Below are 14,557 nucleotides of genomic sequence, written 5' to 3'. Positions count from 1 at the left end.
CTTTGATTGTATTAAGGAATGTTCCTTCCATACCCAGTTTGCTTAGAGTTTTCATCATGAAAGGGTGTTGTATTTTATCAAATGCTTTCTCTGCATCTATTGAGAGAATCATATGGTTTTTCTTCTGCAGTCTGTTAATGTAGTGTATTACGTTGATTGTTTTGCGAATGTTGAACCATCCCTGCATACTGGGGATGAATCCCACTTGGTCTGGGTGGATGATCTTTCTGATGTATTGTTGCATTCTATTGGCCAGAATTTTATTTATAAATTTTATAAAATTTATAAAATTTTATTTTATTGGCCAGAAAAAATGATGCTGAAATTCATATGGAGACACAGAAGACCTCGAATAGCCAAAGCAATCCTGTACAACAAAAACAAAGCCGGAGGCATCACAATACCTGATTTTAGGACATACTACAGGGCAGTTGTTATCAAAACAGCATGGTACTGGTACAGAAACAGATGGATAGACCAATGGAACAGAATAGAAACACCAGAAATCAATCCAAACATCTACAGCCAACTTATATTTGACCAAAGATCCAAATCTAATCCCTGGAATAAGGACAGCCTTTTCAATAAATGGTGCTGGGAAAATTGGATTTCCACGTGCAGAAGCTTGAAGCAAGACCCATACCTATCACCTTACACAAAAATTCACTCAACATGGATTAAAGACTTAAATCTATGACCCGAAACCATCAAATTATTAGAGAGCATTGGAGAAACCCTGCAAGATATAGGCACAGGCAAAGACTTCCTGGAAAATACTCCAACAGCACAGGCAGTCAAAACCAAAATTAACATTTGGGATTGCATCAAATTGAGGAGTTTCTGTACTTCAAAAGAAATAGTCAGGAAAGTGAAGAGGCAACCAACAGAATGGGAAAAAATATTCGCAAACTATACTACAGATAAAGGATTGATAACCAGAATCTACAAAGAAATCAAGAAAATCCTCAACAACAAAACAAACAACCCACTTAAGAGATGGGCCAAGGACCTCAATAGACATTTTTCGAAAGAGGAAATCCAAATGGACAACAGACACATGAAAAAATGTTCAAGATCACTAGCAATCAGAGAAATGCAAATCAAAACCACAATGAGGTTCCATCTCACCCCGGTGAGAATGGCTCACATTCAGAAATCTACCAACAACAGATGCTGGAGAGGATGTGGGGAAAAAGGGACACTAACCCACTGTTGGTGGGAATGCAAACTGGTTAAGCCACTATGGAAGTCTGTCTGGAGATTCCTCAGAAACCTGAACATAACCCTACCATACAACCCAGCCATCCCACTCCTTGGAATTTACCCAAAGGAAATTAATTAGGCAAATAAAAAAGCCATCTGCACATTAATGTTTATTGCAGCTCAATTCACAATAGCTAAGACCTGGAACCAACCCAAATGCCCATCAACAGTAGACTGGATAAAGAAATTATGGGACATGTACTCCATAGAATGCTATACAGCAGTAAGAAACAACGAAACCCAGTCATTTGCAACAAGATGGAGGAATCTGGAAAACATCATGCTGAGTGAATTAAGCCAGTCCCAAAGAGAAAAATATCATTTGTTTTCACTGATCGGTGACAACTGAGCGCCAAAGGGGAAACCTGTTAAGTGAAATGGACACTATAAGCAACAATGAACTGATCAGCTCCTGTCCTGACTTTAGATGTACAATGTAATACTTTATCCTTTTTAGTATTTGTTGTTGTTGTTGTGGTTCTAGTACTATTGGTTGAACTCAGTAATTAACACACAATTATTCTTAGGTGTTTAAATTTTAACTGAAAAGTGATCCCTGTTAAATCTAAGAGTGGAAAAAGAGAGGGAGGAGATGAACAATTTGGAACATGCTCAATCGGACTGGCCGCAAATGGTGGAGTTAGAAATGTGCCAGGGGATTCCAACACAATCCCATCAAGATGGCATGTACCAATGCCATCGCACTAGTCCAAGTGATCAATTTCAGCTCACAATTGATAGCTCTGATAGGTCTAAGAGTCAAAGAGATCACACAAACAAGACAAGTATCTGCTAATACTAACTGATAGAATCAAAAAGGGAGAGAAAGATCCAACATGGGAAGTGGGATACACAGCAGACTCATAGAATGGCAGATGTCCTAAACAACACTCTGGCCTCAGAATCAGCCCTTAAGGCATTCAGATCTGGCGGAAGAGCCCATGAGAGTATAGCAGGCATGGAAAGCCAAGATATCATGGAAAAAAAAAAAAAAGACCTAAATGAATGATCTCTGTGAGTGAGATCCCAATGGAAAGAACAGGGCCATCAAAGAAGGAGGTACCCTTCTCCGAAGGGAGGAGAGAACTTCCACTTTGACTATGACCCTATCAGAATAAGATCAAAGTCAGCAAACTCTAAAGGCTTCCATAGCCCTGGCAACTCATGACTAGAGCCTAGGGAGACTACTGACGCCATGAACAGGAGTGTCAAATTGTTAAATCAGCAACAGGAGTCACTGTGTACTTACACCCCATGTGGGATCTGTCCCTAATGTGTCGTCTAAAGCCAAGTGATGCTATAACTAGTACTGAAACAGTATTTTTATACTTTGCGTTTCTGTGTGGGCACAAACTGATGAGGTCTTTACTAATTATATACTGAAGTGATCTTCTGTATATAAAGAGAATTGGAAATGAAAAAAAAAAAAAAAAAACAACCTGGTGTTAAAATGGAAATGGCATAGAAAATTAATTAATTTGGAAAAAAATTATGTAGGATCTCTGTCTTTAATGTACTGTACATCGCTATTTAATGCTATAATTAGTAATCCAATGGTAGTTTTTTCACTTTATGTTGCTATATGGGCAAAATGTTGAAATCTTTACCTAATATATACTAAACTGATCTTCTGTATACAAAGAGAATTGAAAATGAATCTTTACATGAATGGAAGGGGAAAGGGAGCGGGAAAGGGGAGGGTTGCGGGCGGGAGGGAAGTTATGGGAGGGGGGAAGCCATTGTAACCCATAAGCTATACTTTGGAAATTTATATTCATTAAATAAAAGTTTAAAAAAAAAACAAATTAGCAAGAAGCTGAAAAAAAAAATGAAAAAAAATATGAATAACTGCATAATGGGGCCCAGCGCTGTGGCGCAGTGGGTTAATGCCCTTGCCTGGGGTGCCAGCATACAATATGGGCGCTGGTTCGAGACCCAGCTGCTCCACTTCCAATCCAGCTCGCTGCTATGGCCTGGGAAAGCAGTGGAAGATGGCCCAAGTCCTTGGGCCCCTGGACCTGCGTGGGAGGCCCGGAGGAAGCTCCTGGTTCCTGGCTCCTGGCTTCAGATTGGCGCAGCTCCGACCAATGCAGCCATCTGGGGAGTGAACCATTGGATGGAAGACCTCTCTCTCTCTCTCTCTGCCTCTCCTTTCTCTGTGTAACTCTGACATTCAAATAAATAAATAAATCTTTAAAAAATAACTGCATAATTTATTATACATATGTGTGTGTATCATATGTGCACTAGTGGATTACAGTGCACATTCATAAATGCTTAGGGGTATCAGAAGTATACTGTGACAGGATACTTGCAATTGTATATGGGTGGACTTTTTTATTTTTACTTATTTGAGAGGTATAGAGGCAGAGATACAGAGAGCACCCTTTTGTTGACTGACTCCCCAAAAGTATGCCACTGGGTTCCGGAAACTCAATATAGATCTCCCATGAGGATGATACAGACACAACCACTTGAGCCATCACCTGCTTCCCAGGGTGTGCTCGGCAGGAAGTTGAAAGTGAGAGCAGATACTGAACTTAAATCAGTCACTCCAATTTGGGGTACGGGTGACCCACCGACCATTTTAAGCTGCAGATCAAATGCCTGCTTCTGTTTAAACTAGCATCTATGGCCGGTGCCATGGCTCAATAGGCTAATCTTCCACCTGTGGCGCTGGCACACCGGGTTCTAGTCCCGGTTGGGGCGCTGGATTCTATCCCCGTTGCCCCTCTTCCAGGCCAGCTCTCTGCTATGGCCCGGGAAGGCAGTGGAGGATGGCCCAAGTACTTGGGCCCTGCACCCACATAGGAGACCAAGAGAAGCACCTGGCTCCTGGCTTCGGATCAGCGTGGTGCACTGGCCGCAGTGCACCAGCCGTGGAGGCCATTGGAGGGTGAACCAATGGCAAAAGGAAGCCCTTTCTCTCTGTCTCTCTCTCTCTCACTGTCCACTCTGCCTGTCAAAAAAATAAAAAATAAAAAATAAAAAATAAAAGCTAGCCATCTAGTATATATTCTAACAGGGCAATAGCTAGCATAGAGTTTTCCTTGGATTCTCAATTCCACCAAACAGAAACTGTAAGAAAGAAAACCACAGAACCAAGCTTATGGGCGTATGGTGCAATAGGAAAAGGTTACCCAATAGACTGGAGCCAGGTGTAGTTGGGCTTGGGAAAAACTGGTTTTGTTTCCACAGTGATTTCTTCAAACTTTCCCCAATAAAAATTGCAAAGTACAGAAAGCAGTAATCTCAAGGACAATTAAGAATGCTTGAAAGAGAAAAGACTAAATGAAAACTGTAATATAACAAAGGAGAGTAGCATGAACAGCACAGTAATTAAAGGCACTAAATATGATAATGCTTATTAAAAGACATCACCTCTCACTATATTTTACACTCAAGTACTTATCACTTTCTAACATACTAGATAATTTATTCATGTCTCCTCCCAGTCATTCCTGTCTGAATGTCCTGCTAGAAAGTCAGCTCAATGCAAGCAGGGTTTTGTGTTTTGTTTGATTTGCTCACTGAAGAGTAAACCTATAATAGTGCATTTGCATAGCTCTTATGAGCAGTTTACTATGAAAGAAAGCTGTAGGTGCAGAACTGGAGTAGGGACAAGGTCATGGACTTTTTTGAGACTCAGTCTATCCTTTGACTACATCACTGCAGAAGGACTGAGTAGGGCAACCACGGACATTTATTTCTGAAGCTTTTGTCTTTGAGATGGTATAATGCACAGGGATCCATGTTCAAGGATATTTCCATGCATAGGAAGACATTAAAAAATATGATCAATTGATTAAAATCGCTTTAGACATTGAAATGTTATTCCTGTTTGGAGATAAGAGATTCAAATACCTTAATCTCATATTTCAGCTCCAAGAAGATACAATGTTATTTAAGTGCTTTCCTTTTTGCTTCCAGGGACTCAAGCAAGGCACTGAAACGCGTATTAGTTACAAAGTGGTCAATGTTTTGTTTTGTTTTTAAATGATCAGTCTTTTATTTTGTAATGCTTATTTATTTTCATCTCCTTGAAAGTGAGTGGTGGGAGAAGGGAGACAAGGAGAGAGGGATTGAGGGAGAGAGATGGAAATCTTTGATCTGCTGGTTTACTCCCCAAGTCTGCAATAGCTAGGATTGGGCCAGTCTGAAGCCAAGAACCCAGTACACCATCTGAATCTCCCATTTGAATGCCATGGACCCAAGTACATGAGCCATGATCTGTTGCCTCCCATACACACTAGCAGGAAGCTGGTTTGATAGCAGAGCAGCAGAACTCAAATTAGCATTCTGATATGGGATGCACACATCCCAAACAGCTCAATCTGCTATACAACAGTGCCAGCACTGCCTAATGCAATTGGGGAGTAACCGCCTCTGTACTTCTCCGAAGAGCTGGAACCTTATGTCAAGATTGATGCTACTTATGTTCTCCCATACCTCAAGGTGAGAAAGCAATCAAATAGCAGCTTTCATGTAAGATGCAAACTGTCTTTTATACTTTCTGCAGTCACCCTCCAGTTCCTCAGGTTAACTGAGACAACTCCATTGGCTCCCAAACCACTTGAGCTTAATTATGTTACCAGAAAGCGTAGGCATCATAGGTCCACACATATTCTTCCATGGGTTCATTCTAAGGGTGTCCTAGGGAAATTTGGACTATTGCCATGGTTAGTTTTACCACCTTGGCAACATCAGAGATGAGAAAATAAATGATATTGTGAATATGAAATTGGGTAGCTAATGGCATTAAAATAACTGGCAAAGGGTTATTCATTATGTTTTGTGTGCATTATTATGCTTACTATTATTATGCATTATTATGCTTTTCAATGTGATTATTCTTGTGCTTTTTAAGCCATTAAAGTAGTAGATAAATTTAATTACATCAAAGACAGAGGAAGGCCAGCGCCACAGCTCACTTGGCTAATCCTCCGCCTGCGGGGCTGGCACCCCGGATTCTTGTCCCGGTTGGGGTGCTGGATTCTGTCCTGGTTGCTCCTCTTCCAGGACAGCTCTCTGCTGTGGCCCAGGAGTGCAGTGGAGGATGGCCCAAGCGTTTGGGCCCTACACCCGGATGAGAGGCCAGGAGGAAGCACCTGGCTCCTGGCTTCAGATTGGCGCAGCACGCTGGCCGCAACATGCCAGCCGCAGCGGCCATTTGGGGGGTGAACCAACGGAAGGAAGACCTTTCTCTCTGTCTCTCTCTCTCTAACTCTGCCTGCCAAAAACAAACAAAAAAGACAGAGGAACACAAATGCTATAATTTAATAAGAAGACAAGTATAGTACTAACTTACCTCAATATTTCTCCGGGCTTGGATTGTATTTCTCTCTTGCTGGATGGGAATCAGAGGCAAACCTCCGATTTTGGGATTTTTGGTTATCGAACGTTTTCGTTCCTGTCCAGCTGGTGGCCATATATCATTTTCATGCTGTGGAAACACAATTTCTTGCTGTTGGTGTGTCGATTTATCCTGCATTATGCCATGCTAGACACTTGGCTCCTTTCTCATATATCCACATCAAATGATCTGCTTTCCATGAAAATGCCATTTGTAATTATGATGATGACTCTGGGGAGACATTGCTTGAGGACATGAAACTCTTAAGTGAACTGAGCTTTGAGGTCTCAGTTCAATTTCAAGTTTCAAATACATGCTTTCTGTACTACTTATCAAACCAAAAGGAGGAAAATATTTGAGGAAATCAGTAAATCTCTTTGTGGGGAAAAAATAATACATGTCTACATTTCTAGGTCCTGTACCCAAAGCAAATATACACTTATTTTCTCTCTTTACTAAAGGTGATGTTACCACAAAATAATTTGATCTTACATACCCCAAAGCAAGCTAAGGCACGATTATCAGAAAAATCAGCCTGATTTCATGACCTTGTGAAAATGTTACTTTTTTATCTAAGAATCTAAGAATTGTTAATTTTTTACACAGACATTTATACTGAAAATCATTATACAACATAAGGTGTGGCAAATTTGTTCTCAAATTATTGACTCAACTTATATTCTGGCCCAGTAAGCAATGATATGGATTCATAAATAACTTTTCAATGAGGATAAATGTCAACTGGGAAGCATATACACGCTTGAGTGATTAATCCTTGAGATCTACATATAGAAGAAACACCACTAAATCATTTTTCTGCTAATTAGGGTAGATTAACTTTTCAGAGATTAGGAGAAGCAAACTAAACTTCAGACAACACGTGAAATTGTTAGGTAGGAAGTCAGAAATTGAGCCTATGTGTGTATGAGAAAGGCCTGAAGTCTAGCACCCACTGTGGAAGCTCCAGAAGCCCAGCATCTTGCATTCAAAGTCCTGCCCAGACCCTGATAACCTCCCAGGTGGTCCAGCCCTTCCCCCAAGGAAAGCTCCCAGGAGAATTCTCTCTCCTCAGGACCAAAGGGGTTCCCTTATAACATGGGGCAATAAAACCTTCTCAGATGCCCTAAGGGAAGCCCCCCTACTCTGCCCAGGCAGCCGCAAATCTGGGAGGAATTTGCTAATTTTCACCCAACAAACTCTCTGCTCTCTGCTGAGCTGCCTGCCTGGTCTGCCCAGGTGTATTCTCTCCATTCAACCACATAACCTTGCTCTCCCCCAGTCCAAGTGATTGGGCTCTCTCTCTCTGTCCCTTCCATTCTGATGGATGCCCTATCCTCAATAAAGCCTTATCACTCCACTCTCTGTCTCATGGCGGCCTGAATTCTTTCTTGTGTGATACACAGAGAATGCTCAGTACAAAATGAGAAGTTTATAGATGTTCTGGTGAACTGAAAACTATTTAGTAAACCATATAGCTAACTACCTAGTCTTTATTTTTCAATTCTTGAGGTGTATCAACAGATTCTGGCTCCTCTATTGCAGTTAGTATCTCAATATACTGTTTTATAGCAGAAGCATCATTTCAAGAAATATCCACATTGTTCTCATTATAATAATACAACAATAATTAGTACCAAAGGGCATTCTGCTTGGCATTGTGCTTACCAACATACATATACTATTTGATTCTGCAGTCTCTGCATTCTTAAGACTTAGTGTCATGATCCCAAATATAGTAGAAATACCTTTGGTAGTATCTAATCAGAAGGTTCTCCAATATGTAAAGCTGGAAACAAAACCTGGTTGCAATGGAACTAGGTAATTCTGGGAATTTTTGTTCATACTTTCAAGACACTGGTGAATAGAGTATATGCTAAATGACACTGTGGGAAACCTATGAGCAAATTCATTTCCCAAACACATTTTCTTTTTCTGAAGTAACATACAACAGCAAGACTACTAGCTAATTAGCTTGTATAAAATTCATCCAAGCAGTATGTTTTCCAACAGCAGAAATCATTAGGTACAAGTGATAATGTTCTAAGTACCATTTATATTTACTTGTAAGCATTTTCAAAAGTATATAGCACGGATCAGATGGCTGAGGACATGCTTTCAATGATCATATACCCTTCCGCCTCCTACTTTCTAATCCTGACCTCCCTATCTTCCCAGCTAACTTATTTTCACTCACTCTAAGAACACTTGAGTCCTTAGGACCTCCAATCCATTCACCACCTCCATTCTTCTATTCACACTTTTTCCCACTTTTCTGATAACCAGGTTCAGATTTCATACTCAATCAATAAACTAAGTTCCTTGTAAATGTCTTCCAGTCCTTTGCTCCTTATGTCTCTACCATAATTGCTTGGTAAAGCCCCAAACCTAGTTAAACACAGTCCTCCTCATTCCATGAATGTGTTCTAGTAGATAGAGGGGGGGGGGGGGGGGGGCGGAGAAAAGATTCCTCTGTAGATTCATCCTATTAACCCCCAAGGGGAGGACATCTGGCATAGTGGTTGGGCTTCCTTCCTCCTGTATCAAAGTGTCTGCACTGGAGCCCTGGCTCTGCTCCCAATTCCAACTTCCTGATAATGCACACTCTGGGAGGTAGCAGGTGATGGCTTCAGCAATCAGGTCTCTGCAACCCACAAAGGAGACCTGGCCTGAGTTCCTCATTCCTGCCTGGTGTACCTCTGGCTGAGGTAGGGAATGAACCAGCGGATGGAAGATGTCTGTTTCCCTCTTGGTGCTTCTCTGCCTTTCAAATGAATAAAACGTCTACTTTTTTTTTTTCATATATTTAACCTTAAATTTCAAGTGAGTACTCAGCATGACCCTGACATTAAACTACAGGATAACTAGGATAACTGGTTTCTTTACTTTCTGAACATTTATTCTCACTTTTTCCTCTGCCTCATAGATGGTGAACTCATTGATTTAATTCTAAAACATTATTAGTAATCACTTAATATAATTTTCCCACTGTGAAATGTACCAATGTACTTTCATCTGTAGCTGTGAAAGTAAGCTTCCCTTTTATTGCAATCACTACTTGCTTTGATTGCAAATAACTTTTCTCCAGTCATATCTATAAGTGTTCAGCAGGTTAGATTAGGTAGTCAATAATTTGAAAACAAAAGTTCTGCCCTCTCTGTTGTACAATGATTTTCAGCAAAGAACCATTGTGTATTTGATCACTTCGCTTTATGTCTGCTCTTGCCTTTTGCTGATTTAACAATCTCTCTCTTCCAATAAATGGAAAGCATACCGTCTCCTAGATTACAGACACAAATCAAAATCCCAAAACCCATCCTTAACCTCTTGTTCCTAGCTATTCACAACATCATTTATTACATAACAAATTGCTTGGCAGGATTTTCTTTTCCCACCATCTTGTTTTCTCCCTTCCTCATCCATTACCATCTATTTTGGTGTTTTTTCTCTTCTTGACCTTTAAAATTTGGGATATCCAAGTGCTTAGTCACAGCTCTCTCTCCCTTACCCTCTTCTCCCTCCCTCCCTCTTACCTTCTTTTTTTTTTTCCTCTCCTCCCTTGCTCACCTCTTCTTTATCATCTAACCCAACCAAAATGTTAATTCTACCAAATTTACAAGCCCCAAGTCTTTGCCTGGGTGTTTGATCCATACATTCAACTTGCTACTCAGCGTATCTACTTGTGTATCTAACAAATCTCTCAAATTTCATGTGGTCCACAGACAATCAAAGCCAAAATTGACAAATGGCATTACATAAAGCCAAAAAGCTTCTGCACTGCAAAAGAAACATTCAACAACACAGAGACAACCGACAGAATGGGGGAAAATACTTGCAAACTAGGCACCTGAAAAAGGGTTAACATCCAGAATCTATAACAATACAGTTAACAAATGGGCAGAGGACTTGAACAGGCATTTTTCAAAAGAGGAAATTCAAGTGGCTAACAGACAATTCAGAAAATGCTCAGGACCACTAGCCATCAGGGAAATTTAAATCAAAATTATGGTGAGGTTTCACTTCACTCCAGTTAGAATGGCTCTCATATAGAAATCAACAAACAACAAATGTTGCTGAGGATGTGGGGGAAAAGGTACCCTGGTCCACTGCTGGTGGGAATATAAACTGGTGCAGCCACTGTGGAAGACTGTATGGAGATACTTCAGAAATCTGAATACAGACCTATCTTATGATCTGGCCATCCTACTCCTGGGAATTTACCCAAACCAAAAGAGATCAGCATATCAAAGAATTATCTGTACCCCCTCCCCATGTTCACTGCAGCACAATTCACAATAGCTAAGATATGAAATCAAGCCAGATGTCCAACAACTGACGACTGGATAAAGAAATTATGGTATCTATACACTATGGAGTACAACTCAGCTATAAAAAAAAATGAAATTCTGATTCTGCAACAAGATGGATGCAATTGGAAACCATTATATTAGTGAAATAAGCCAGTCCCAAAAAGTCAGATTTCATGTTTTCCCTGATCTGAAGTAATAGAGTACCTGAAATGTAATGTATTGGAGTGAAATACACATTTTGATATTCAACAATTGTTTACAGCCCTTGCCTCTCCCATTGAGCAGTAGTGCTTTTTTTCGCTTCTTCATACTATTTGTTAAACTCTCGTACTTAACATAGGATGAAATATACAATCATTAAGTAATCTGAAAACAGATTTTTGTAACAATTAAGAGTGGGAATGTGAGAGGGAGGAGGAGGAAGGGTTGGAGTGTGGGCAGGAGGGAGGATTTGGGGAGGAAGTGTCACTGTGCTAGTAAATCTGTATATATGAAATACATGACTATTGTAAACAAATAAAATTTTTAAAAATTTGGGCCATTTTCTGCTGCTTTCCCAGGAAGTGGAGCATCTGGGACCCAAACAGGCACCCATCTACGATGCTGGTGTCACAGGCAGGGGATTTACCTGCTATGTCACATCACTGACCCCCACCACACACAAATTTTAACATACTATATTTTCAGAATTATTCACCTCAAAGTATTTTTGATTGCTATTGTTTTTCCTCCTTTAGATATGTACTGTTTCCAAATATTTGGGAGATTTTTATTGGACTTATATTGATTTCATGTTTAATTACAATGTGATGAAATGCTGTACTGTCAATGAAATAAGTCCTTCAATATGTTGTAGCTTACTTTATGTCATACCATGCATTCAATTTTAGTTAGTTTCATATGCGTTTGAAAACAATATGAGTGTCAATGTTGAGGGCATTGACACTATATGGTGATTAGAAATATCAGAAAAAGGAAAATGACAGAGAAGTCAAGGTGAGAGTGACTTATAAAAAAAAATTTTTTAAAATAATTTAAAAACTCATGGGGTCCAATTCCAAGTCTAAATGTCCTTCTACATTTCTGATAATCCTTCAAATATATTCACTGGCTGACTAGAACCAAAAAATTACTATCTCGCTTGATTTCTGCTCCTTCTCTCAAACTGACAAAACCAATCAATCTGACTCCTTACTAACTCTACCTTCAAACATTCCTGAACAAGAATATGCCTTACTTGATCCACTGTAACTACTCTATTCTAACTGACATCTTTCACAGCAGGAAACTGTCCTTTCTGACTCTTTGACCTCTTACAGTTCAGCCCCACAAAAAGGACAATTATTTTTCAATTAAAATAAATGAAAATATATCTTTTGCTTTAAACTCTGAAAGAAGAACTATAGGATCTGTCTCCTGCCGTTTTCACTTCTCCCATTTTCCCTCACATAGGCTTCATGATTTTCATGAAATAAACCAAGATCATACAGGTATCTTAAGCAACAGACCTGCTGGCTCCTATCCCTGGAATGGACCCTCCTGGGGTCCTGATCCACTGCTCATTTCAGAGATGTCTCTGTTTACCTTTCATCTACTCAGAAAGCCATTCCCTGAGGCTCCTTCTCAATGACGACAATCATACTCTCTTCTTCCCACCTTACTTTAGTCATTATTTTATCACACTGATGCCCATATGTAATTTTACCTGGTTACTTGTTTTCTTCCCCTCTTTCCTACTTTCTAACTGAATGTGCACTGTGTAAAAGGCATTCCTGTGTAAAAAGAGTTGAGTAAGACACACAGGGTCCTTCCAGTCTTGGAGTGCATGTTTTAATAGGAGAGGCAGACAGGAATAACTTCAGACACAAATATTTCTAAAGTAGTGCTACAGTAGTAGAAATGCATCGGATGCTAAGAGAGCGAGCCTGAAGGCATAACTCGTCTGGAAGCCAGGGAAAGCTTCTCTGAGACTATGCTATTCAAGCTGAATTCCAGAGGACTTCAGAGGCAGAGGAGAGGACAGATAATTTTTACAAAATCCTTGGCATATTGGAAAGAACTCTCTCTACAGGGAACTTCCTGTTATGCGTGTATAGGTGTATGTGAGTGTGTCTACATGTGTGTATTCATGTATTTACCAACATTTGCTACTTTGCTGTCTCCCTCTAGAAATGAGCTATAAATCCTCAAATCAACAAGGGTCTCGGTGATTATCTTAAAAGAAGAGGCAAATAATCCCATAAATTGAAACGAACAGTGGAAACAGAACTTGGCTAAGTCTTTGGGACTAGGCCAGGGAAAGACATATGAGGCATGAAGAAATAACCTGGTCATAGAAGCTGTTCATTCCTTGAGTTTCAACTACTGAGACTACTGACCTCAATCACAAAAACAAGAATATCAATGTGTTGTTGTGCCACAGACACTGTAATAGCTTTTGGCTCTACAGTTTCAATTCAGTGAGATACTTCCAATCTATTTTGTTTTAAGAAGACTTTGAATATATGAATATCTTAGAGCTACAAAAAGAAGAAAAGTCTTTAAAAAGTTAGCACTCAGTCTTTTTCTCCAATTGTATTCCCAGGTAGTAATAATGGAGACAGGCTGAGAAGAGTCGTGTTTATTAACCACTGGAAAGGTTAATAAATTAAATGAACAGAGAAGATTGTTTTCAAAACAAATAAGGACTAAATTTTGGGGTGAGTTAACTTCTTGTTTGTAAGAGAAACAGGAAAGTACCTCGTTGGTAATAAAGAGTGGCAACTTAATCGTTACCAATGAATTTCAATGTCTGCAAAAGAAGTGCTGTTGGGAATTCAGTCAGACAAAGTGGTGAAATAAACCAATCCAATTAATAGGACGATTTAACCCTTCCCTGAATGACTGACTTCTCCTCTAGCAAGGAGACTGGGGAATTTAGTACAAGCATTGTCTTTACTATGACAACCCTGGGTTTACACTGCTAACGGAAGTATGATCCTGAACCAACAAGGAGACCTGTGTCCTGCAGGACTGAGCAAAGCCAGACTTTGCTGGGTGCAAGGACACCAAATTAACTCTTAGGACGCACAATAGATACTAAAGAAATGTAGGCTCCTGCCCTTGCTTCTGGAAAGGTAAACGTGAGGGGAGGGGAAGCACAAGTGCACTGGGGCATTTTCCTGATGAAGAGCTCCGAGGAACTCATGGTGGCAGCTGAGATAAGCCCCTTTCCTTCTGCATCACCTTAAAGAACACACCTCTATAAGCTAGTAACCCATTGCACTGCAGTGTCAAAAAGAAGCCGTGACAGAGAAAATAAACTCTCGTGCACAGAGTAATGGATGAAATAAACTTTTCACATATTTAAAATAAATATGAATGGTAGAATAAATGTTTATGCCAATTATATATACTCAAACTCTTACAAAAATTTTTTTGAAAATCATTGCCTGACTAACATTTCCTGTAAACCAAGTTATTATATTCCACTGAAGAGCTGAGGCAGACATCATACCTGAGCAATAAAGATACTGGCCATCCACTCAATCTGAGTCTGTGAACTGTCGCAACACAGGTGCCTGCAAAACAAGGTTTATAAGACATGTAATCAAAAGGACAATCGAATTCTCTCCAGTGTATGCTTTATTTAGTG

The 14,557-nt window shown here is 39.9% G+C and overlaps 1 protein-coding gene across 7 annotated transcripts in view; it reads right to left on the bottom strand.

Annotated features, from left to right (window-relative positions):
• Window positions 1-14,557, bottom strand: part of ARAP2 (ArfGAP with RhoGAP domain, ankyrin repeat and PH domain 2) — a 235,134-nt gene that overhangs the window by 54,310 nt on the left and 166,267 nt on the right. For 6 of the 7 annotated variants that reach the window (XM_062213241.1, XM_062213242.1, XM_062213243.1 and 3 more), the window contains 2 exons: window positions 14,420-14,483; window positions 6,572-6,706 (listed from right to left, as the gene is read on the bottom strand). In XM_062213241.1, coding sequence (XP_062069225.1) covers window positions 6,572-6,706; window positions 14,420-14,483 — 199 coding nt within the window. Of the gene's footprint in view, window positions 1-5,164; window positions 5,210-6,571; window positions 6,707-14,419; window positions 14,484-14,557 lie in introns of those variants that run through there. The other variant, XM_062213244.1, reaches the window with a different exon arrangement.

The sequence above is a fragment of the Lepus europaeus genome, chromosome 16 (genome assembly GCF_033115175.1).
Source record: "Lepus europaeus isolate LE1 chromosome 16, mLepTim1.pri, whole genome shotgun sequence".
In the NCBI taxonomy this organism is placed as follows: domain Eukaryota; kingdom Metazoa; phylum Chordata; class Mammalia; order Lagomorpha; family Leporidae; genus Lepus; species Lepus europaeus.
The sequence above is the reverse complement of the archived record's forward strand: the minus strand, read 5'-3'. Positions and strand labels throughout refer to the sequence as shown.